The 21,194-nt window shown below is 37.3% G+C and overlaps 1 protein-coding gene across 1 annotated transcript in view; it reads right to left on the bottom strand.

Annotated features, from left to right (window-relative positions):
• Plcxd3 (phosphatidylinositol specific phospholipase C X domain containing 3) overlaps window positions 1-19,888 on the bottom strand; it is a 139,626-nt gene extending 119,738 nt beyond the window's left edge. The window contains exon 1 of the mRNA XM_026410248.1: window positions 19,786-19,888. Within this exon, the coding sequence (XP_026266033.1) occupies window positions 19,786-19,888 (103 nt within the window). The remainder of the gene's footprint in view (window positions 1-19,785) is intronic.
• Between the last annotated feature and the right edge of the window lie 1,306 nt (window positions 19,889-21,194).

Raw genomic sequence — 21,194 nt, 5'->3', positions numbered from 1 at the left:
TCAAATCAATATTACTTAACTACTCAAGTCAAAACATTGCAGAAGATAGAATTTATAAAATTGTTAATGGAGAGAATGTTAAAAAATAATAAAGAATTAAAAAAACACGTTTGGACTTGGAAACTTGCCATCTCTTTGTCTCTATAACTTAATACTTTCATAAACCTGAGTACTTAATCTCTCTGTATTTGCAAAGTGGGGATAATATTGACTGTACAGTGTTATTATAGAGTTAATAATATACGTACATGGCTGTCAGAAGGCATTGATAAATGGTAGCTATTACTATGATTTTTTTCCATGAACGTAATGCTGGGATACATTTACTTAGAGCTCCCAGAACTGGACTTTGGCCTAGAGGAGAGATTTCCAGCCCATTAAAGATGAGTCACATCATACTTTTGGAATCACACATATGCAACAAAACTAACAACTGTCTCTTCAACACCTTTGAAATAAGTCCCTTCAGAATCTAGAGGATGACCCTAAAACTCAGTAAGTACTCTTCAACAAGGCCAAGAGATTCTGACAGGGCCAATTCAAGTCACAGATGCTTTCTTTCAATATGATCATCCCCATCAGAATCAAAATTGAGGATGCAGGTAAATAAAAAGCATAATGTTTGTAAGCAACTATTACCAGGTCTGGAAGGAGACTGTAAATGAAACAGAAGAATTGTGTTGAACAGGTTAAATGGTAGAGGAAGAGAGAGACGGAAGCTCATGGGACTGCTCTGCCCTCTAGGATGGATATCTCAGCCACAGGGTCCTTCTCTTCTCCCTCCTCTGGCATGAAGAGCGGGAAGTGAGTCCACAAAACCATCCTGTGAAAGGTCAAGAATTTAGATCCCCTATTGGATATCTAGGCCTATCAAAAATATTGCATGTTCATTGTTTAATTGGCTCTTCAGATACCAAGCCATGTGGATAAAGACCTAAGAATATTTATGGCATGGGGACATATGATAGCCTCCAAACAATTCTGCCAATATTTTACATTTTAACATGAAAATGAAAAGTGAAGTCTTCCAAGAAGGATTTTTTTTAACCTGAAACTCAGGTATTTAAATAAAAAGTCAACATATTCTTCTGGTTTATTCTTCCAATGGGTCTTTTTCTTGATAATTATTTATGGTATCCTTCCTGCCAATAGAATGAAAATGTCTAATCTAGTTCATTCACCTCCATTTCTAGCCCTTAGCTCAGGATTTAGTAACTAATGTACAATTTCTGGATGACTGAATCCTGAACTCAAGTTGCATTATGGTGCCACCAATTCTTTTTCAAGAACAGAAATTTGCCATGGAGGGTATCTCCATGCTCTGTGAATCCTAACATATTCATACCCTGAGGAGGATGTTTTCAATATAAAGAATTTGAAAGCCTCTCATATATTATTTCCTTAACCCTTACCATCAGGATACTTAAGAGGACAAAGTACATTAGTCTGATAGCACACTAAAGAAACAGAGACCTAAGAAGGTAATATGATTTGGCCATCTTTGATGAGTTAAATCATGAATGAACTAAGAAGAGGAAAAAACAAGGTTATTGACCTCATAGCTGCCAGCAAAGCTAAAGAGGATGGACTTTCATAGTGCGAGAGCCTGAAAGAATTATGAACATTGTAAAATCTACAGAACAAACCTCAGGGTATTTATGTCAAAAATCATAAAACTTAATCTGACTGGGCAACGCCTGTTCTTTTTTCTCCAATTGTGGTAAAACAAACAAACAAACAAAAAACATAAAACTTATCATCCTAACCATTTTTAAGTGTGAACTTCAATGGTCCTGATTATATTCACATTGTTATACAAGTAATCATCAGAACTTTTTCATTTTATGAAACTCAAATCCTCCCCCAGACCCTAGAAACCATTTTACTTTTTGTTTCTGTGAATTTAACTACTTCACATACCTAATATAAATGGAAGCATACAGTATGTCTTTCAGTGATTGGCTTATGTCACTAATCGTAATGTTCTCAGAGTTCATCCATTGGTAAAGTTTATTTTGAGGTCAATTTTTACATAAATCATTTAAAGAATTAATGACTTCAAAATGAACCTTATATGATCTCAAAGGAAAAAAAAATATCATAAATCTCAAGTATTTAGTATTAAAAGAAAATCTGGAAAGCAAGTACAAAGTTTAAAATACATTTTCACAATCCAAGACACATAACCCCCCTCATCTGAGAGATCAGATAAAACACAGGATTTAGTTTTGCACACCCTATGGGAAAAAGCAGTAAAGAATACTGGAATGGGTGCCAAATGGCCCAAGTTCAAGTTCAAGTTCTCCAATTAAACAAAGGAGCAACAGCAACCTATAGGCATCTGAGTCTTGAGTTCCTATCTTTCTAAAAAGACTGTTCTGAGCAAAGTAGATACAATATATGCTGTATCTATGTAATACTTAAGGTACTTTATGGGCAAAAGAAAATTATTTTAAAAGTAAGTTTAAGGGTTATTGTTTAACCTGGGTGTGGTGGCACATACCTATAATCCTAGTGGCTCAGAAGGCCAAGGCAAGGGGATCGCAAGTTCAAAGCCAACCTCAGCAAAAGGGAGGCGCTAAACAACTCAATGAGACTCTGTCTCTAAATAAAATACAAAATAGGATGCGAGAGTGTGGTTCAATGGTCAAGTTCCCCTAAGTTCAATTCCTGGTGTCCTCCCCCCAAAAAATGTGTCATTGTTTAATGGATACAGAGTTTCTGTTTTGCAAGATGAAAAATATTCTGTGGAAGGTTGGTAGTAGCGTCTGTACAATAATGTGAATGTACTTAGTAATGCACAATTAAAAATGGTTAAAATGGTAAATTTTGTGTTGTGTGTATTTTACTATAATTACTAAATAAATTATATATAAATACACATATATAGACATAATTGTATTTAAATTGAAAAATGATTGCTGAATTAGATAACATTTCAGATGTAGAAATTCACATTATTTTTCTATTTAAGTTAATAGTCCTGTGTGTTTCCATTTTGAATTGCCATTTTGGGTTCTCTAAAATACTATCAGTAACACACACACACACACACTCACACACAATTAAATAATGTGATTTTCTTGATCTTGGTATTCTTGTACATATTTTAAAGGCACAAAATACATTAGTATAGGAATCTTATATTCTTCTGTTGAGAAAGCAATTTTTGATGTCTTTATTTAACATATAGAAAAACATAAGCACACAATGTTAGTGATTTGTTCTATCTCAGGAATCCAAACTATCAATAATGAACCCCCAAAAGTAATGTTGATTTTTAAATGTACATGGTAGGATGGGAAGTTAATTCTACATACATGATTCCCAATGTTGAATCAAGTCATCTTTGTAAATTCTTGATACTTAAAAAGTGTGTGTCTTAAGATCCTGGAATACACACACATGTTCTAAAGTACTTACACATACATTTATTGAGCAGTTATGATCAAAATAGATGATCCATATTTAAGTTACTGTCTGCATGAGTCACAGCCTTTATTTTTGAACAACTTTTTGTAAAATGTTTATTCTTACATTTCCAAGCTTCAGGTTGAGTTTTTCTCTTTCCCACTTTTCCTTTCATCAACATTTAATAAGCAAATATTGTTGCTAAATATTGTATGCCCTGCTAAGTTGTTTAAATGGCCCTTAGAGGAGTTGTTTATTAGCATGAAATGTCTGAAGGGTGAGCTGGCTTTGAGGAGAAACACACTGTTCAGACTATTTCAAGCTCAAGATTTTTTTGTTTTCTCCCTGAAGAACCTTGCTTGAAGTCAAGCCTTAAGGGTCATTTGAGCATCCTGACACCAGGAATGATCCGGGGGCCCCAACCTGTGCATAGATAATGGCATGCTCATAGCCTGGAGTCTGCTTAACTTTTATCACAGGAAGTCAGTCTCAGTAATTACACTTGCATAAAGAAAAATAAATTCCAACTTCTGGCATGCTAAAATAATGTTCTGAATCTAATAACTTTGAAAATAAAATTCAGGTCCTACATTGAGACTTGTTCTTGCTGTATTAAATTTTCAGTTCATATCCCACCTGCTAAGAAATTGCTAAATCCTTCTAGGCAATTAAACAATAAATAAGATTTTATAAAAGATGAAAGTAGAGACGAAAAACACACTATGATAGGAAATAAGTAAGGTAGCAGTAGTGATTAGTGGGGTTTGATCTATTCAGTCTGTCAAAAATTCACTAGGTTTCCTTATATCACTTATAACTCATTCATTGAGAACTTATTAGGTGTCAGGCATTGTACTAAATATTTCACACTGATTATTCCATTTAACTCACATAACAATCTTATGAAGATGGATCACATTCTGACTTCCATTTCCAGATAAGAAAATCTATGTTCGTAGAGGCTAAATAACATGCCTCAAATCACATATTATCTTAGAGCCAAAAAACCCTCAGAAATGATCAAGCTCAAATCCTGTAGCAATGTGGATGTTCAAAAGATGGCCATCCAGCCTCTTTGTTACTTCTACTATAGAGGATGCATTTTTCTACTTAAAATCACCTTGATAAAATGTTCTTTCCTTCTTTCAATTTGTCAAAATCCTCATTCTGTTAAATGCTATTCTTTGGCTGCTTTCATTTAGAACTCCATAGACTTTCTTCTTTGTGTTTTTGAAGAGAGATGGTATATTCTCATTTGATGTGACTTCCAGAATCTTCAGAGTTAATAATCTGTTAAAATCTTCCCCTACAATTCTAATCCTCCATCCCCAGCTCCCTCACAGCACACAACAGCTTTCCAATGTCTCTGTAGAAAATGAAAAATAGAATATGCATCCAATGTTCCAGCTTTCTGAATGGCTATCCAAGAGACGAGTTCATTTAGCCCGACTTGGAGTGCTGGTGAGCATAGCATGTTCTAAATGCCTGGGGGCTTCTGAAAACACAAACAGCTATGGTGTGCGGCTGCTTCAGGGGACCCACAGTACAGGACGCAGACACCAGAGGGAGTGAGAGATTACAAGCTTCCGCAAAAAAAGAATCCAGTAAACCCTTCTAATTATAAAACACACGTGAGTCCAGAGAAGGCACATCCACAGAAAAAGTTTAAGAGACCTCAGGAATCCCTGACTGGGGGATTGGTCAAGGTCTTTCCTATATGAATTCAGTCTGTAAAGATATAGGTAACTGTTTTCAAAAGCTTATGTACCAATGCAAAAGTATAAGAAATGTGAAGAAATAGGAAAATGGTCCATTCTAAGGAATAAAATAAATCTCCGGAAACCAATTCTGAAGAAATTAAAACATATAAATTACATGACCAAAAAATAAAATACCCTTTTGAAAAGTTGCTCAATGAGTTCAGGTAAACAACACATGAACAAAATGAGAATTTCAACAAAGAGAAAGTACAAAAAGAATCAAACAAATTTTGGACCTGAAGAATGCAATAGCTGAATTGAAAAATTTACAGGATGTATTCAACGATAGATTTGATCAAACAGAAAAAAAGAATCAGTGAACTCGAGGACAAATCATAAAAAATCATCCAGTCAGAGAAATAAAAAGAATAAAAGAGTAAAGAAAGTCTGCAAAACATATGGGATTGAATCAAGAGGACCAATATATGTATCATGGAATTTAAGGGGAGAGAAGAAAAAGATTAACAAAAATCAGAAAGTTATTTCAAAAAATAACCATCAAACACTTCCCAAATCTGGGCAAAGAAATAGACATCCAGATTCAAGAAATCAGAGAAACTCAACCAAAGAAGTCCATACCAAGACAGACTATAATCAAATTTTAAAAGGCAAAGACAGAGAACTTTTAAATCCACAAGCAAAAACTGACTCTTCACGTATGTGGGAAATGTTATAAAACTATCAGTGGATTCCTCAGTGGAAAACTTGCCAGCCATACAATGGAGTGATAATGGTCAACCAAGAATACTATAACTGGCAGATCTGTTCTTCAAAAATGACAGAGATTTTAATATTTTCCCAGACAAACAAAAGCTTAGAGAGTTCATCACCATTGGATCTGCCTTACAAGAAATGGTAAAGGTAATCCTTCAAGTTAAAATGAAAACATGCTAGACAGCAGCATGAAATTGTATGCAGATATACAGCTCACTGGTAAAGAAAAATATATAGAAAAACACAGAGTACTGCAATCATGGTGTTGGTATGTAAATCACTTTTTAATCATGTATAGGAATTAAAAGACAAAAATATAGATACTGTGACTGTAAAATATGTTAATGGATACAAAATCTGGAACATTAATAACAAAGTTTATAGGTAGAGGGGAAATAAAAATCATAGAATTTTTGTATGGGGCTAAGTAGTGTTAAAACTATAAGATGTTTCATGTAAACATGGTAACTGTGAATAAAGCATCTATTGATGTTACACACATGAAGAAGGAGAAGAAGTAACGAAAATGAGAAAGGAGCCAAACTATGTCACAACAACAAAAATCAACAAAACACGAATGATAAAAGAGGGACAAAAAAGCTATAGAACAGAAAGAAAGTAGTTAACAAAATGGTAATACTTAGGCTTTTCTCTCTAAGAAATTACTTTAATCATAAAAGAACTAAACTCCTCAATCAAAGGACAGAGAGGTTGAATGAAAATATATGCTCCAACTACATGCTGTATCCAAGAGACACACTTTAGATTTATGAACACTCATTCTGAAAGTTAAACACTGAGAAAAGATAGTCCAGGCAAACAGTAAGCAAAAACAAAGTAGGAATGGTCATACATATATCAAACCAAGCAGACTTTAAGTCAAAAATTGTCACAAAAGACAAAGAGAAATGTTAAAAATCATAAAAGTGCCAAATAACGAGGAGGACACAATTACAAATATATGTGTACCTAATATCAGAGTGCACAAGTAGATGAAGCAAACAATAACAGAACTAAAGGGAGAAATTCCACACAGTAACAGTACCAGGTAAATGTCTCTTATCCAAAATGCTTTGGGACTAGAAATATTCAGATGTCATAGTTTTTTGGATGTCAGAATATTTGCCTATATATTATTGACTGAGCATCTCTAATCTGAAAAATCCAAATTCTGAAATGCTCTGAAATCTGAAACTTTTTGAAGGTTGTGTTGGAACTAAACACGTTTCAAATCTGGTAGTATTTCTGATTTAAAATTAGCAATTTTAAAATGAAAATCATAACAAATTTCTTCTCTGACCACAATGGAATGAAACTAGTAAACAATGGAAGAAGGAAAACTGGAACAAATACATGGAAATTAAACACATTTTAAACAACCAATGGGAAGAAAGAAACCAATAGGAAGATGAAATCAACAGAGAATATAGAGATTACCTTGAGAAAAAGAAAAAAAAAGAATGAAGACACAAAACTTACAGGATGCAACAAAAGCAGTACAAAGAAGAAATCTTATAAAGACAAATGCCTACATGAAAAACCAGGCAGGGTGGCACATTCCTGTAACACCAGCAACTCGGGAGTCTGAGGCAGGAGGATTATTAGTTCAAGGTCAGCCTGGTCAACTTAGCAAGAACCTGTCTCAAAATAAAATAAGATAAAATGAGCTGGGATGTAGCTTAGAAGTAAAGTATCCCTGGTTCAATCCCCAGTACCCTTCCCCTTTCTCCCCCTATCACAAAAAGAGAAAAATGAGAGAAAGAAAGAGAAAAAAAAATGGAGAAGAAATTTCAATGATCTAATCATACACTTCAAGGAACTAGAAAAAGAACAAACTATGCTCCTTGTTAATAGAAGGAAGGAAATAATAAAGATAAAAGCAGAAATAAACAAAATAGAGAATAGAAAAAATCATAAAAAATAAGACTTAATTCTTTGAAACATAAAATTAGCAAACATTTAACAACACCAAGACAAAAAAAAAAAAGAGGACTTAACAGAATTTTAAATGAAAGAGAAGACATTACAAGTAAAGCCACAGAAATATAAGGGATCCTAAGAGACTACTAAGAACAATTATTTGCCAACAATTGAGATAACCTATAAGAAATATATAAATTATTAATATTGTGTGACCTATCCAGATTAAATCATGAAGAAATAAAAAATATCTAAATAGCCCTATAACAAGTAAAAGGATTGATTCGGAAAAAGCCTCTCAACAAATAAAAGCCAAGAATCCCAAGGCTTCACAGGAGAAATCTACCAAATATTTAATTAGCATTAATGCCAATCCTTCTCAAACTCATCCAAAAAAATTCAATAAGTGAATGCTTCCAAACTCATTTTATGAGGCCAGCATTACCTTAATATCAAAGGCAAACAAAAATGCTACAAGAAAACTTCAGATCCATATCCCTAATGAACACTGATGTAAAAATCCTCAACAAATCCTAACAAACCAAACAGCACATTAAAAGAATACATGATGATTGAGTGTGATTTATCCCTGAGAAGCAAGAATGGTTCAACATATAAAAAACTATTCATGTGATACATCACATTAACATAACAAAGAATAAACATCTTGTGATCATATCGATAGATGCAGAAAAAGTATTTGACAAACCCCAATATCTTCTTATGATCACAATTTTCAACAAACTAGGTATATAAAAAATGTACCCCAACACAGTAAAGGCCATATACGACTAGGCTATAGCCATATTCAATGTCAAAATATGAAAGCTTTGTCCTTTGATATCAGGAACAAGCTAAGGGTGTCCACTCTTACTGCTCCCATTCAACATACTACTATATTTCCTAGCCAGAGCAATTAGGGAAGAAAATGGAAATTAAAGGCATCCAAATGAAAGAGGGAGAAGTAAAATCATATCTGTCTGTAAAGAACATGATCTTATATGTAGAAAACCCAAAGATCCCCAAATTAAACCTCTTATGATTAGCAAATACATTGAATAAAGTTGCAGGATTCCTAATCAATGTACAAAAATTACTTGTGTTTCTATGCACTCACAATGAACAATGCAAAAGAAAAATTAAGAACAATCACACTTCTAATATCATCCAAAAGAATGTATTATTTAGGAAAAAAAACAGCCAAGTAGGCGAAGAGATTTATAAGCTGAAAATTACATAACACTGCACAAAGCAATTAAAAGATACAAGCAAATGAAACCCATCATGATGTTTTCTTGGATTGGAAGACTTACTATCACTCAAAGGTTCATACTACCCAAAGCAATCTGTAGATGCAATGCAATCCCCTTCAAATTCCCAAGGCATCTTTTGCAGAAATAGAAAAAGCAATCCTAAATTCATTTGGAACCACCTAGGACTTGAAAGGACACAATCTTGAGATAGAAGAACAAAGCTGGAGGCCTCACATTTTTTTTTAAATTTCAAACTATACTACAGAACACAGACATCAAAATAGTATAAAACTGGCATAAAAATAGTCATATAAACCAGCGCAACCTAATAGCCAAAAATAAATTCACAAATGTATTGTCAACTTATCTTAGACATGCAACTCAGGAATACACAATAGCAATAAGGAAAGAACAGTGTCTTCGACAAGCGATGTTTGAAAAACTGGACATCCACGTGAAGGAATGAAATTGGACCTTTGTCTTACACCATACACAAAAATCAAATGAAAATAATTAAAGATGTAAACGTAAGACCTGAAACTCTAAAACTTCCAGAAGAAAACATAGGCAAAAATCTTCATGAAAATATGCTTGGTGATAATTTTTTTTTATATGATACCAAAAGCTGAAGCACTAAAAGCAAAAATAGTCAAATGAGACTATATCTTACTAAAAAGCTTCTGTGCAGCAAAGGGAATTATCAACAGAGTGAAGGGACATCCCATAGAATGGGAGAAAATATTTGCAAATCATTTATTTGATAAGGGGTTAATGTAAAAATATATATGGAATTCCTATGATTCAATAGCAACAAAACCATACAACCAGATTAAAAACAGAGCAAAAAGGATAGATTTACAATGTCTCATAAAATGGCCAAGTGGCATATAAAGAGGTGCTCAACATCATTAACCACCAGGAAAAGGAAAAGCAAATCCTCAGTGGGACATTGCCTCACACCTGTTAGAATGGCTAGCAAATTTTATGAAAATTGCAGAAAATATCAAGTTGCTGAAAATGTGGAGAAATTGGAATCATTGGACACTATTGATGAGAATACAAAATGATGTAGCCTGTATAGAATATAGTATGGAGGTTCCTTTAAAAATTAGAAAGAGAGCTATACTGACCTAGCAGACCCACTTTGGGGTATTTTTCCAATAGAATTGGTATCAGGATCTTGAATCAAGATTTACACCCAATGCTCATTGCACTGTTCACAACTTAAATGTTCATCAATGGATGAATGGATAAAGAAAATATGGCACATTCATACAAACAGATGATAATTCCACCATAAAAAAAGGATATTGTCATATGCTACAACTTAGATGAACATTGAGAAAATTATGATAAGAGAAATAAACCAGCTACAGGAGGGCAAAAACATTCATGATTTCACTAATATGATGTATGTAGTCAACCTCTTAAAGGCACAGAGTAGAATGGTGGTTACCAGAGACTGATAACAACCGATGGAATGGAGAGTTTCTGTCCAATGGGTATAAAGTTTCAGTTGTGCGAACTGAAAAAGTTCTATGTATCCATATTGCACTTTGAGCTAGAAAATATTATATTGCACAGTTAAAGATTTGTTAAGTGGGTAAATAACATGTTGTGTGTTTTAACCACACACACACACACACAGAAAAGTTAAAGTTGGGTAAAATACCAAAGGAGGAATATGTTTCAAGAAGTGGCATGAGGTGGGCCACATCAAATTCTGCTGAGAAGTCAGATAGGATAATAGAGACAGTCTTTAGATTGGGCAAAATATGATCATTCATAACTCTGATAAGAACAATTTTAGTGCAGTGGTGAAAAAATAATAAGATTTGGATGGGCTAAGGAGAAGAAGAGAAAAAACAATCTAAAGACAGAAAGGATATTTTTACCTGTATCAGAGAAATAGTATGACAGATAGAGAGGCAGATGTGTTATCAAAGAGGACTTCCCCCCAAAGAGGGTACTATTAACATGTTTGTGTGCTGATTGAGTGATCCCAGAGAGGTAAAGGGAAAAGACCACTCAGTAGAGAGTGGATAATTCAAGAGTAAATTTTGAGGAGATTTGAGGGGATAGGATCTGTAGCACAAGAGAAGAAGCTGGATTTTGTTGGGAGCAGATCCACATCTTCCAAGTATCTAAATGAAATCCAACCTTCACAAAAATAGGCACAGGTGGACTAGCGGTTTCAGTGGTGAGAAAGTTCTTACTTGTCAGCATCTAATTTTTTTCTACTAAATAAGAAGTGAGATAAGCAGCTTAAATCAGGTGGGCAGTAGATGTTGATTTGAGAAATAAGAACAGCTATGAAACTGTCATCTCAGAGACAAGGAAAATGAAGTTACTTGGTAAGTGTAATTAAGAGTCTCTGGCAGTACTGAATGCCCATTTAAAATTCATGTTCAGAAATTTCTAGTGAATCCTGTCATCTAGTCTGTGTGATTTTTTTTCTCCAGCAACATTTATCCACTGAAGTTTTCTCAGATTTTAATAGGTACAAGTTTGAGTTTAATTGATCTAGGTTTTTCCAGGTAAAGAGAATAGGAAAGAGTGAGATGAGAAAGTTAAGGACATTTTCAAGGGGGCAATTAAAATGTTGATAAAAGGAATTTGACCTGATAAAAAGAGAAATGAGGATGTGAGGGGGCTGTGAGGGCTATTCAAAACTTCACATTCTGCATCCTTCCATTATATTAGTATCTTTACACCTCCCTGACCACCTTTTATCTTGAGAAAAATTCAAGGCAGGTCAGTGAGCTTAGAGGTTACTCTGCCTAAGGCAGCTCGGAACCTCTTCTTAGTCCACCACACGGCAACAGGGGTGTCTGGCCTGAGGTGTGCACTGAAGCATGTTCCCATTTGTCCATCGGGATTCTGGCAAGTGCATTTTCCTCTTCATCACCAAAGGCCAGAAGGGGCCTCCAGGAAAGCTTAGCAGACAGCTAAGATTACCATTCACTTTAGCCCACTTTCTTTCATGAAATAAAAATTTCCTAAGTGAATTAAGGAACCAAATTATCATTTCTAATGTTGACTAAGGATAACATAATTGCTTCATAAACATTAACTCGCCAGAAGAATTCTTCTATGTAAAACATATCATTAGCTGGCATTTAAAATGATGTGTCATAAGAGCTGTCCACTACCAGGATCTGCAATGAAACATAGAAACATAACAAGAGCACATCCAACAAGCCCAAGGGCCATCTGTTTCAGTACCTGATTTCCGGAGGTGACTAATCATGGATGCTTTGCCAGCGTGTTAAACCATCTCCTTCAGCCCCTCTCTTCCTGACCTATCCTCCCCTCTTAATAGAGCATATTAAAAACATATGGTGCTGTATAAAGCTTTTGGCAGCAATTCTGAACCATGGTAGATTTTTTCCCTTCCTTTTTGGAATATATGATTTAGATAATTTTCTGGTGTGCAGTCTTCTGAGACTTGAGTAGATTAAATTCCATATGACTATGTCTAAGAGATCTTTGAGTGCACATCATGGTGGCATGTTCCGTGCCTTCCAAAAATTAATGCTTGTGGTTAAAGGGCATCCAGACTGGTGGGAATTGACAAATTTTCCAGGAAATGGAGCTTACCCTTTAAGCAACAAGAATTAAAGTGTGTGTGTGTGTGTGTGTGTGTGTGTGTGTGTGTGTGAGAGAGAGAGAGAGAGAGAGAGAGAGAGAGTGATTTTTGTCTTTTTTCAATGGGGTCAGAGTACATCAATTACTCTGTACTTCAATTCAATGGAGCCCTTAGAGATCATTTTAAGTCTGTCAGATTATTTGGCTAGCACATGGCAATAGGCTGATATATTTACATTGTCCCAGGATGCTTACTCTCGGAAAAAAAAATACAGATCTTTCTTGTATTTCTACTCTAGACATATATATAGGAATGATTAGGTAGCATCCACCAGAGGTTTACTTATAGGAGAAATCAAAAGCTCCCTGAAAAAAGAAGTTACCTTAAGAGAAAGTAGATACACAAATGCACCCACACATATGTGTGTGTGTGTATACACACACACACACACACAGTGAACTAACACTGAGAATAGAACAAAATATCCCACATATTGTTCTCTGCCCTCTCATCTTAAACTCATACCTGAGTCCCAAGTCCAGAGGATAACAACAAAAGCAACAAAACAACAAGACATGCAGGTTTGAGCAGTGCTGAAACTCAGGCTTCAGCAGCCATGGCAGAGTCAGGAGTAGTAGAAGTTGGCCTCAGCAGTTTCCCAGTGGGGGACGCAGCTCTGGAAGCCTTTGACCCTTGTTAGACATTAACGTTCTCAATATAGAACCTCTGCAGACACAGCACAAATTCTGGTGAGCTCCCAAGTGGCTGTGATGTCTTGTGCTGAAGCCTATGGGAGCAAGATTTCTCTCTATCTATTAAAGTAGCATCAGTGACAACTCTATAAAACTTCCCCCAAATGAAAGAAAGAAAATGGCAGAGATGACATGGCAGCCCAAAGTACTGGCTTATCCATTCCAGCCAAAGAGCTGGCTCAGAGACATACTCAACAATCTATCCAAAGATTTTTTTAAACTATTTGGAAATCCATTGAGGAAGTATTTGGAATGAATTAAAAGGGACAATTATTATGACTTTGATTTTGCAGCTGAGCTGGTAGACCTTAGAGAACACTACCTTTGGTGTCAGTGTGTTTTCATTAGTGTTCCTTTACAAATGTTCCCTACTTTTATTGTTGCCATAAGGCACCCAACATTCTTTCTCCTCTTTGTAATTTACTCTTTCTGTTCTGATTGGGTAAGGTTAGAATTAAATAAGAGAAAACTCTAAATATGGGTATGATAAATTTTCATATGCAAATAGGGCATGAGCCTTAACATATAAACATTGTGTTATCCATTTTAGCAATTCTAGAGCTGTGTTCGTGTATGCTTGTGTGTGTTTTAACTCTTTTAGAAAATTTATTATGTCAAATAACTGAAATTCGAACAAGTAAGTTATAACCACATTTATAACTATCTCTATTCCATGTAAATCATGCTTCAAATAATTGAAGTGTCTTGCAAATACAAGCAAGATTAATAATTTCTTTATATCAAAAACCAATTACTATTTGCCTTTTCTTTTGATGGTTTTCTGAGGCAATGATTAGTACATTTTGCATGTATGATGCCACTTTTAATAAAAAACAATATTGAAAAGTTCTAGCTTACACATAAAATGAATAAACCTGCAATGTGTAGATATAACAATATCTGAACCTGTGTACAATAAAGAATGAAACCAAATGGACAAAGAACCAATATAGGGAAGTTTGCTAAATTGGTGTTAGTGTCCACTAGCATCACCAGATGGCTCATTTTAAGTGGTGCTGATGGCCAATATCAATGAGCATCAGGACTTTAAAGAAATGAAGGGAAAGGTTTTACATTTATCAGAGTGATCTAATCTGAACACTTAAGTAGCAATTAAATAACATTTATGCTCAAGGTGCATGAGGAACTGTAATGTCAGTTATCAGAAATGTTCCCAGCCTGAGCCATTAGCCTTGAGTCAAGTATGGAGTTCTGGCTTTAAGCTCACAGATAAAATGGATGGTACAACAGAAAGAACCCAGTAGAAAGATGTATATTTAAGTTTGGCTCTGCCACTTACACAAAGGTCCCCCTTAGAAATGTAATAAAACACTGTTCCTCTAACTTTAAATGTGCATATAAATCTGAGGGATAGGAATCTTGTTAAAACGTAAAATGTAAAGTAAAATTAGATGAATCTGAGGGGTGGGATCTGAGATGCTTGCTGCATTTCTACCAAGCTCCCTTGTACCCCAATGTTGTTTGTCCCTGGACCAATTCTGAGTAGCAAGGCATTAGAAGATTATTGATGGAGTATGCAAAAATCATGAGTGCATAGAAGAATACCTCCTAAATGATATTTCACTTCACATTGATTGAAATAGTGGAGATAGTTGAAGATTGAATCAAATCATAAAGAAAAATATCCTAGTGGAACAAATTATTTCAGATATTCTTCAGGGAGAGTAGGGAGGAAGAAGGGATGGGGAAAGGTTGGTTGTCAGGTACTATGTTATAGGTATATGACCACATGTTCTGGTGTTCTATTGCACAGTAGGGTGACTACAGATAATAATAATAATAATAATGTATAGTGTATTCCAAAAAATCGAGAAGAAAGGATTTTGAATATTTTCACCACAAAGAAATGATAGACATTTGAAGATACATATATATATGTTTAAGGTGATTTGAACATTACACAGGTATCAAAACATTGTGTGGCATTCCATAAATATTTACAATTCATGTCAATTAAAACATAAATTTTAAAAAGTCATAAAACACAGGATATTCTTCATTTTCATAGCAAAATGAAAACTAAACTAGGAATTAGAGAGGTAACACAGGAGGGTTATTCATTCTAAACAACTCTCTTTCATTTTGATTGCCTATCACTTTGATTGTGGTATCACTGTAGTCACTGCACTGACTAAAAATATAGAAAAAAGACCCCTGCTTTTTCTTAGAATACAACTAGATCCAGTCCAACCTTCATTCTATAGAATGTCTAATGCCAATTAAAATAGAAATAGTAAATTACAAAGAACAGGAAGAAGACATCCAAAATCACTGGCAACAAGAAGGGATTATTGTGAGGAAAGAAATTAAAAACTAACAAGGTGTGGTTATAAAGGCTAGAGTATGGCTCAGTGATAAAGCTCTTGTCTAGCATGTGTGAGGTCCTGGTTTAAGCCCTAGGACTGCATAAAACAAACAAACAAAAATAAACAAAAGTAGACATGCATACACATCCATTCACACAAATCAGAGCTCGCTAAATGTCTGGTTTTCCTAAGTAAAACTGTTATTTTTTTTTATTGGAGTTGGCATTTTCTAAAGGAAATGAACAAATTCATAGGTATAATCATTGACTTAGAAAGCCTTTCTGTTTTCCTTATCTAAAATATAACCAACAACTGCCTGTTCAAGAAAACATAATTCTCTCTGAGGTTCTAGCCCCACTATATTTTGGCCAATTTTTAATTATTTCATGGTCAGTTTGTGGCTATGGTATATATGAGATTTTTATCATCTATCCAAAATGTATAACACATCCTTTACATGAGCTAAATCCTTCCCCATCTTTTAAATTTTGCACAGAATGACACCCTGCCCCAGATTCAGACTGCCAATTCTGCTGCTGTGTTGCATCTCTCTTCAAAGGTTCTGAGGCCACCATGATTGTATATTTAGAACTCTGCTTCAAAGATGCTAAATATTCATCACTCACCTTTACCTGAACTTACACTTCATTTTCCCGTTTCCATCTCTGTTTATCTTTTCTTACCTGCTTACAGTAAGAAGAATCATCATTCATAATGCCAAATGCCGTTGTTAATAAATATAGATGAGTGAAAACTTAGTTTGGTTTCATCAGAGAGAGAAAGAAATGATAAATAAAACTGAAATTTGAATAACAATATATGTGTTCTAGCAGTATTATTCCCTTGGGAAAAAAATGAAAATAAAATTACTAATATCAATGACTAACTTAATTCTTCAGCCCAGTCAATACAAAATCATGAAGCCATTTAAATGCAAAACAGCATTGGGAGACTGAAAGCATTCAAGATGCAGACACTTGAGAAACATTTAGAGATGCCAGAACTGCACACATAGTGGGTAATATCATACACATGAAAATTGTTCTTTGCTCTAGTTCTGGGTAATTTGTGTCAGCTGCCCCAAGTACGTGGCCTCATAATTAGGCAGTTCTCCACTTTGTTGCTGCTTCACCTAAGAAACCTGAAGCTTTGAGGACGGCTGAGCAGCAGCTCTCCTCTACAGAAACACTTGTGTGGTGCACCAGGCGTGGTTTTAAATGGTGGAGATAATTGCTTAATTCAAGCTGTAGCAACTGGCCAAGTAAACATGTAGCAGCCAGGAAGCTATTAGCATGATTTTAAGGCAATTATTCCATTAGTGTTTAATAGTCTCCAATTAGTCTTCTCTGACTATCTAAGTTTGAATGTCTTCTTTCCTCCAAAAATTTTCAGTGTTGAGTAATGCAGAAAAGTACTAAACCTATTTTTAATCTTGGTGATATATATGTATGTCTGTGTGTATATATATATGTATATATAGAGAAAGAGGAGGGAGGGAGAGAGAATGAGAGGGACAGAGAGAGGGAGAGATCTGTCATATATGTGTGTTTATGTGATATATATAGATAAATATGAATATATCATATGTATATATAGATATAGATATATCACATACACACAAACATGCCATATCTACAGAGTTATGGGAGTATTTAGGAGTATAGATTTGGTAAAATATGTTGTGTGTTGATGTGTGTATTTCTCAGAAGTACTTTGGTGAATTTGGGAGACTTTGCAGTGGAGTCACATTGAGTATCATGCTAACAGGGTTGGGGAAAGCAGTAGAAGCTCCCGTGGCATTCCAATGCCATCATCTTTATGTCTCTTCTCAAAGATCTCCAGAATATCAAACTCTTAGACCTCAAGTTTCCCCTCCCTGCCCACCTGGCAGATTTATCCTGTTCTTGCTAATGCCTAGTTTATAGTCTACTCATGCTGATTAGTACCTGTTGGTGCTGAATCATCTAGACACAAATCATAAAGCATTTCCCTCCAAAATTCCTAGAAGATTTTCCTTAACATCCAGTTTAAGGGTCAGTTTACTGACCTGATTGTATGTCATTTGCCTACACTGTCTCGGTTTTTTTTTTTTTTTTTCATCTAGGAAAAGGAGATAATAATACAGTATTGTCTACTTCACAGATTTGGGGGAGGATGTGAGTTGAAATACATACCAGGACTATGAAAAGTGCAGTATTACAGAAATGTAAGGTAGATTCGGATGTGGTATCAACACTCATTACTATTTATACCAACTTAGTCTTTTAATTTTCCTTAATCTCTGGAGAATACCCTATCAAAAACCTGCCATCTCAGTCCTTGCCCTTCTTATCTTCTATGTGTGGATTAAAAAAAGAAAAAGAAACTCAGGTTAGACCAAGTGAAAGTAACTGTCTAAAATTCAAATAAAAATAGAGGAAGAAAAGGGATAAGAATGCCTGTGTAAGTGATAGTGGAGTTTTGCCAACAAAGTTGTGTACTTTCTACTATCTCCTTCAAAAGAGCAATCCCCAGGCTCAGCCAGGTAGGCGAATAAGTGCAGAGTGGAGAAGCTGGGTTATTCTTTCCCTTGGGGATCTCTAGGCCCTTGGGAAGACAGGTGTTGAAGAAGAGCAAAAAGAGACAACCCTTTCTGTAGAAGGCACTCAGGGCAGCCAGTGTGTTTTATAGCCACCAAACACCCACTTTACCAACAACCCTTGATTTGAGTTACTGATCAAGTTCAGCACTGTTTGTTGGATCTTCTTGGGGTTTTCAGGAGAACTCCCCCCCGCATTTTTTTTCCTGGGTTAGCCCCCCACCTTTCTTTCTTTATATATAACGTCTTCCATCAGTGGCTGAGAAGGGCGCTGGATGGGGCAGACCAAGACGAGGTAGTCCAGAAGGTTAAATTTAATAACCCAGTTCTCTTCTATCCGGAAACTGCCCTCCAGCCAGGTCCTGAAAGGATCAGGTGTGCGCTCCCTCAGTCCATGTGCATAGCCAAATTGCTAGGGAAGTGTGGCCGGGTTCCCAGCTGTCATCCTTGTAAACTGTCCTGAAAAGACCCACCCTCAATGGCTACTGGAGCTAGGGACGGCTGCGCGCTCTCCCCCAACCCAGAAACCTGCCGAGTGCTCTAGTCCAAGTCGCGCGCGCCATACTGAAACCTCTTGATACCCCACGTCTTTTCTTCGTTTTTTCCCCCCCATGCTTCCTTCCTTCTAAGCTGTTTGGATTCGGCTCACTCACCTTTCTCCCACCATTTGCGCATTAATCCCACCCCTCCGCCCCTGCTCACGCAGGTCCCCATGCCCAGTTTCTGTCCGGAGCAGCAAACGCCAGGCTGGCACGGGGTTGCTTTCTTGATCCGAGTGCCTTAACGTTGCTAACGTGCACTTGGACCAGACTCCAGATGGTGGCCACTCGGCCAGGTCCTGAGAGTACACGCAGATCAGGAGACGGTGCAAGCTTCTCGCCCCCTTCAGCTCTCTGTCAAGGGCAGCGATCACGCTGCCGCCTGTCCCTGAACTTTCATCACTCTTGAGAAGCGCTTTGTCTTTTTAAAGGAGTCTGGGAACGAATGTTAATGACTCGAGTAGGTTTTCACCGAGAATCTACCAAATCTGTTCCATTCCCTGCTAGGGATAGACTCAGGTCCACTCGCGGGAGCAGAGTCCCTCGGACACCAGCTCTTACTCACCGCGCACTATCACCCCTCAGCTTCAGAAACCGCCCTGTGCTCCCCAAATCTGCAGGGGAAATCATGGGAGGGGGGCACGAGGCGCCATCCTAAAGCCCGGCTTCTTTCCTACCCCAGTCCTGCGCCAACAGCCTGCTTCAATAACCCTGGGGGGAAGCAGTCACCTTGACTCCTGGCGCCACGGTCCCCAGAGGTTCGGAAAATGCCCGGAAGCCCGAGGTCACCAGGCAGGCACTCTCCTGGCCTGAGACCCACCCCTGAAGACGAGTTTCCCTCCCGCGGGCATCGTGGCAAGTTCCCACTTAGTGGCAGATAAAGCAGGGCGGGGCAGGTGGAGCGGGCGCCCAGCGCTGGGCGAGCAGCCTCCGCGCGCCTACCTGGGATGGCTAAATTGGTGAGGGGGATGCTGTGGATGCTCTCCGGCAGAGTTGCCATCCAGTCGGCGAATTTCAGCTCGTTTTTCCCCTGAGACGAGGCCATCGTGCTGGTCGACGTGCCGCGAGCTGGTCCCCGCACTCCTCGGGCAGGCTGGCTGGCTGCTAGCGCGAATCCAATGTTTGCTCGAGCCCCGCTAGAGTTTACACTCCGCTCTGCGCCACACCCACAGGATGGCGCAGACACATGCTAATTTTAATAATTATTCAAAACACCCCGTGCTCCCTCGGTGCCTCCGCCAGACTCCGCCGGAGCTTTTGTTCCTGACGTCCGCGCTCAGCTCTCCTCGCTCTCCCCTCCCTCCTGACTCTTTCCTCCAGTCTCACTCCTCCTCGGCGGCTCTGCCTCTCCTCGCCATTCTGCAGCTTTCCTTGGCTTCTTATTATTAGCCTTTTATATTTTATTTTTTTAACTTGATGCACCCCGCCGGTCTGTCCATGGTCTTGCTCTGTCCATGGTCTTTCTCCGTCCACTGGTGTGACTTCCTGGTCCTTTTTGTATGAGTGACAATCTTGGGGTTGAACCTAGAATCCTAGCATACTTTGGGGGTGTAACTGTCTCCTGAGGGCCAGAGCTTTACGCTGATTCTCAGGACTTTCCATTCTTAGTGAAGAGTCTTCCTTTCCGGAAGCTTTCTGGATATGAATTTCCTCGGGAAGAGCCCACAACCCTGCTTATACAAAATGGTGGTCTTTGGTTACCAATTTGCCTAATTCTTGGAATAGCTGACAACTGTGGTGTCAGGGAAGGGCAGTAAATTCTAGATGGTTCCTACTTATCCCTGGAACCCTGCTTCAGACACTTGGTAGTAAAGAAGCATTGCACCAGATAGCGGGAGATCTGTTATTTCTACAGAGAAAGCTGCCTCTGGCCTCTCTCTTGGTTTCAGGGCACTCAGGGCAAGACTGAAGCCTGATGCAGGAAGAAAACCACCACATCTCCCAATGGCACGCTGTAATGACTGCCTGCAGCATTTGGTGAAATGTGTCCGGCACCATTTGAAGTGATCTATGTGATTGTCTGAATTTTCCTTTTTTTCTTTTTTTTCTTGGCAGCCTAGAAAGATATTTCTCTCTCAGGAGAAATCTCTCACTGAGTCTCCAAAGAACTGGGTCCACATACTTTCCAATGAGAAAGAGGAGAGAGATCAAGTCTTATTCATGTTCCGAGACAAGCCAGGTGGCCTGAGTGGGAATATATAGAGATTGATTAGATGTAGCTCAGTGGTAGAGTACTTGCCTAGCTCACTTGAGGCAATGCTTTAGATCCTCAGCACTACATAAAAATAAATAAAGATTTGTGTTCATCTAAGACTAAAAAAAATAAAATAAAAAATTTTAAAGTGTGTTGG

This window comes from Urocitellus parryii, chromosome 1 (genome assembly GCF_045843805.1).
Source record: "Urocitellus parryii isolate mUroPar1 chromosome 1, mUroPar1.hap1, whole genome shotgun sequence".
Lineage (NCBI taxonomy): Eukaryota > Metazoa > Chordata > Mammalia > Rodentia > Sciuridae > Urocitellus > Urocitellus parryii.
This window is presented reverse-complemented; position numbering and strand designations above follow the sequence as displayed.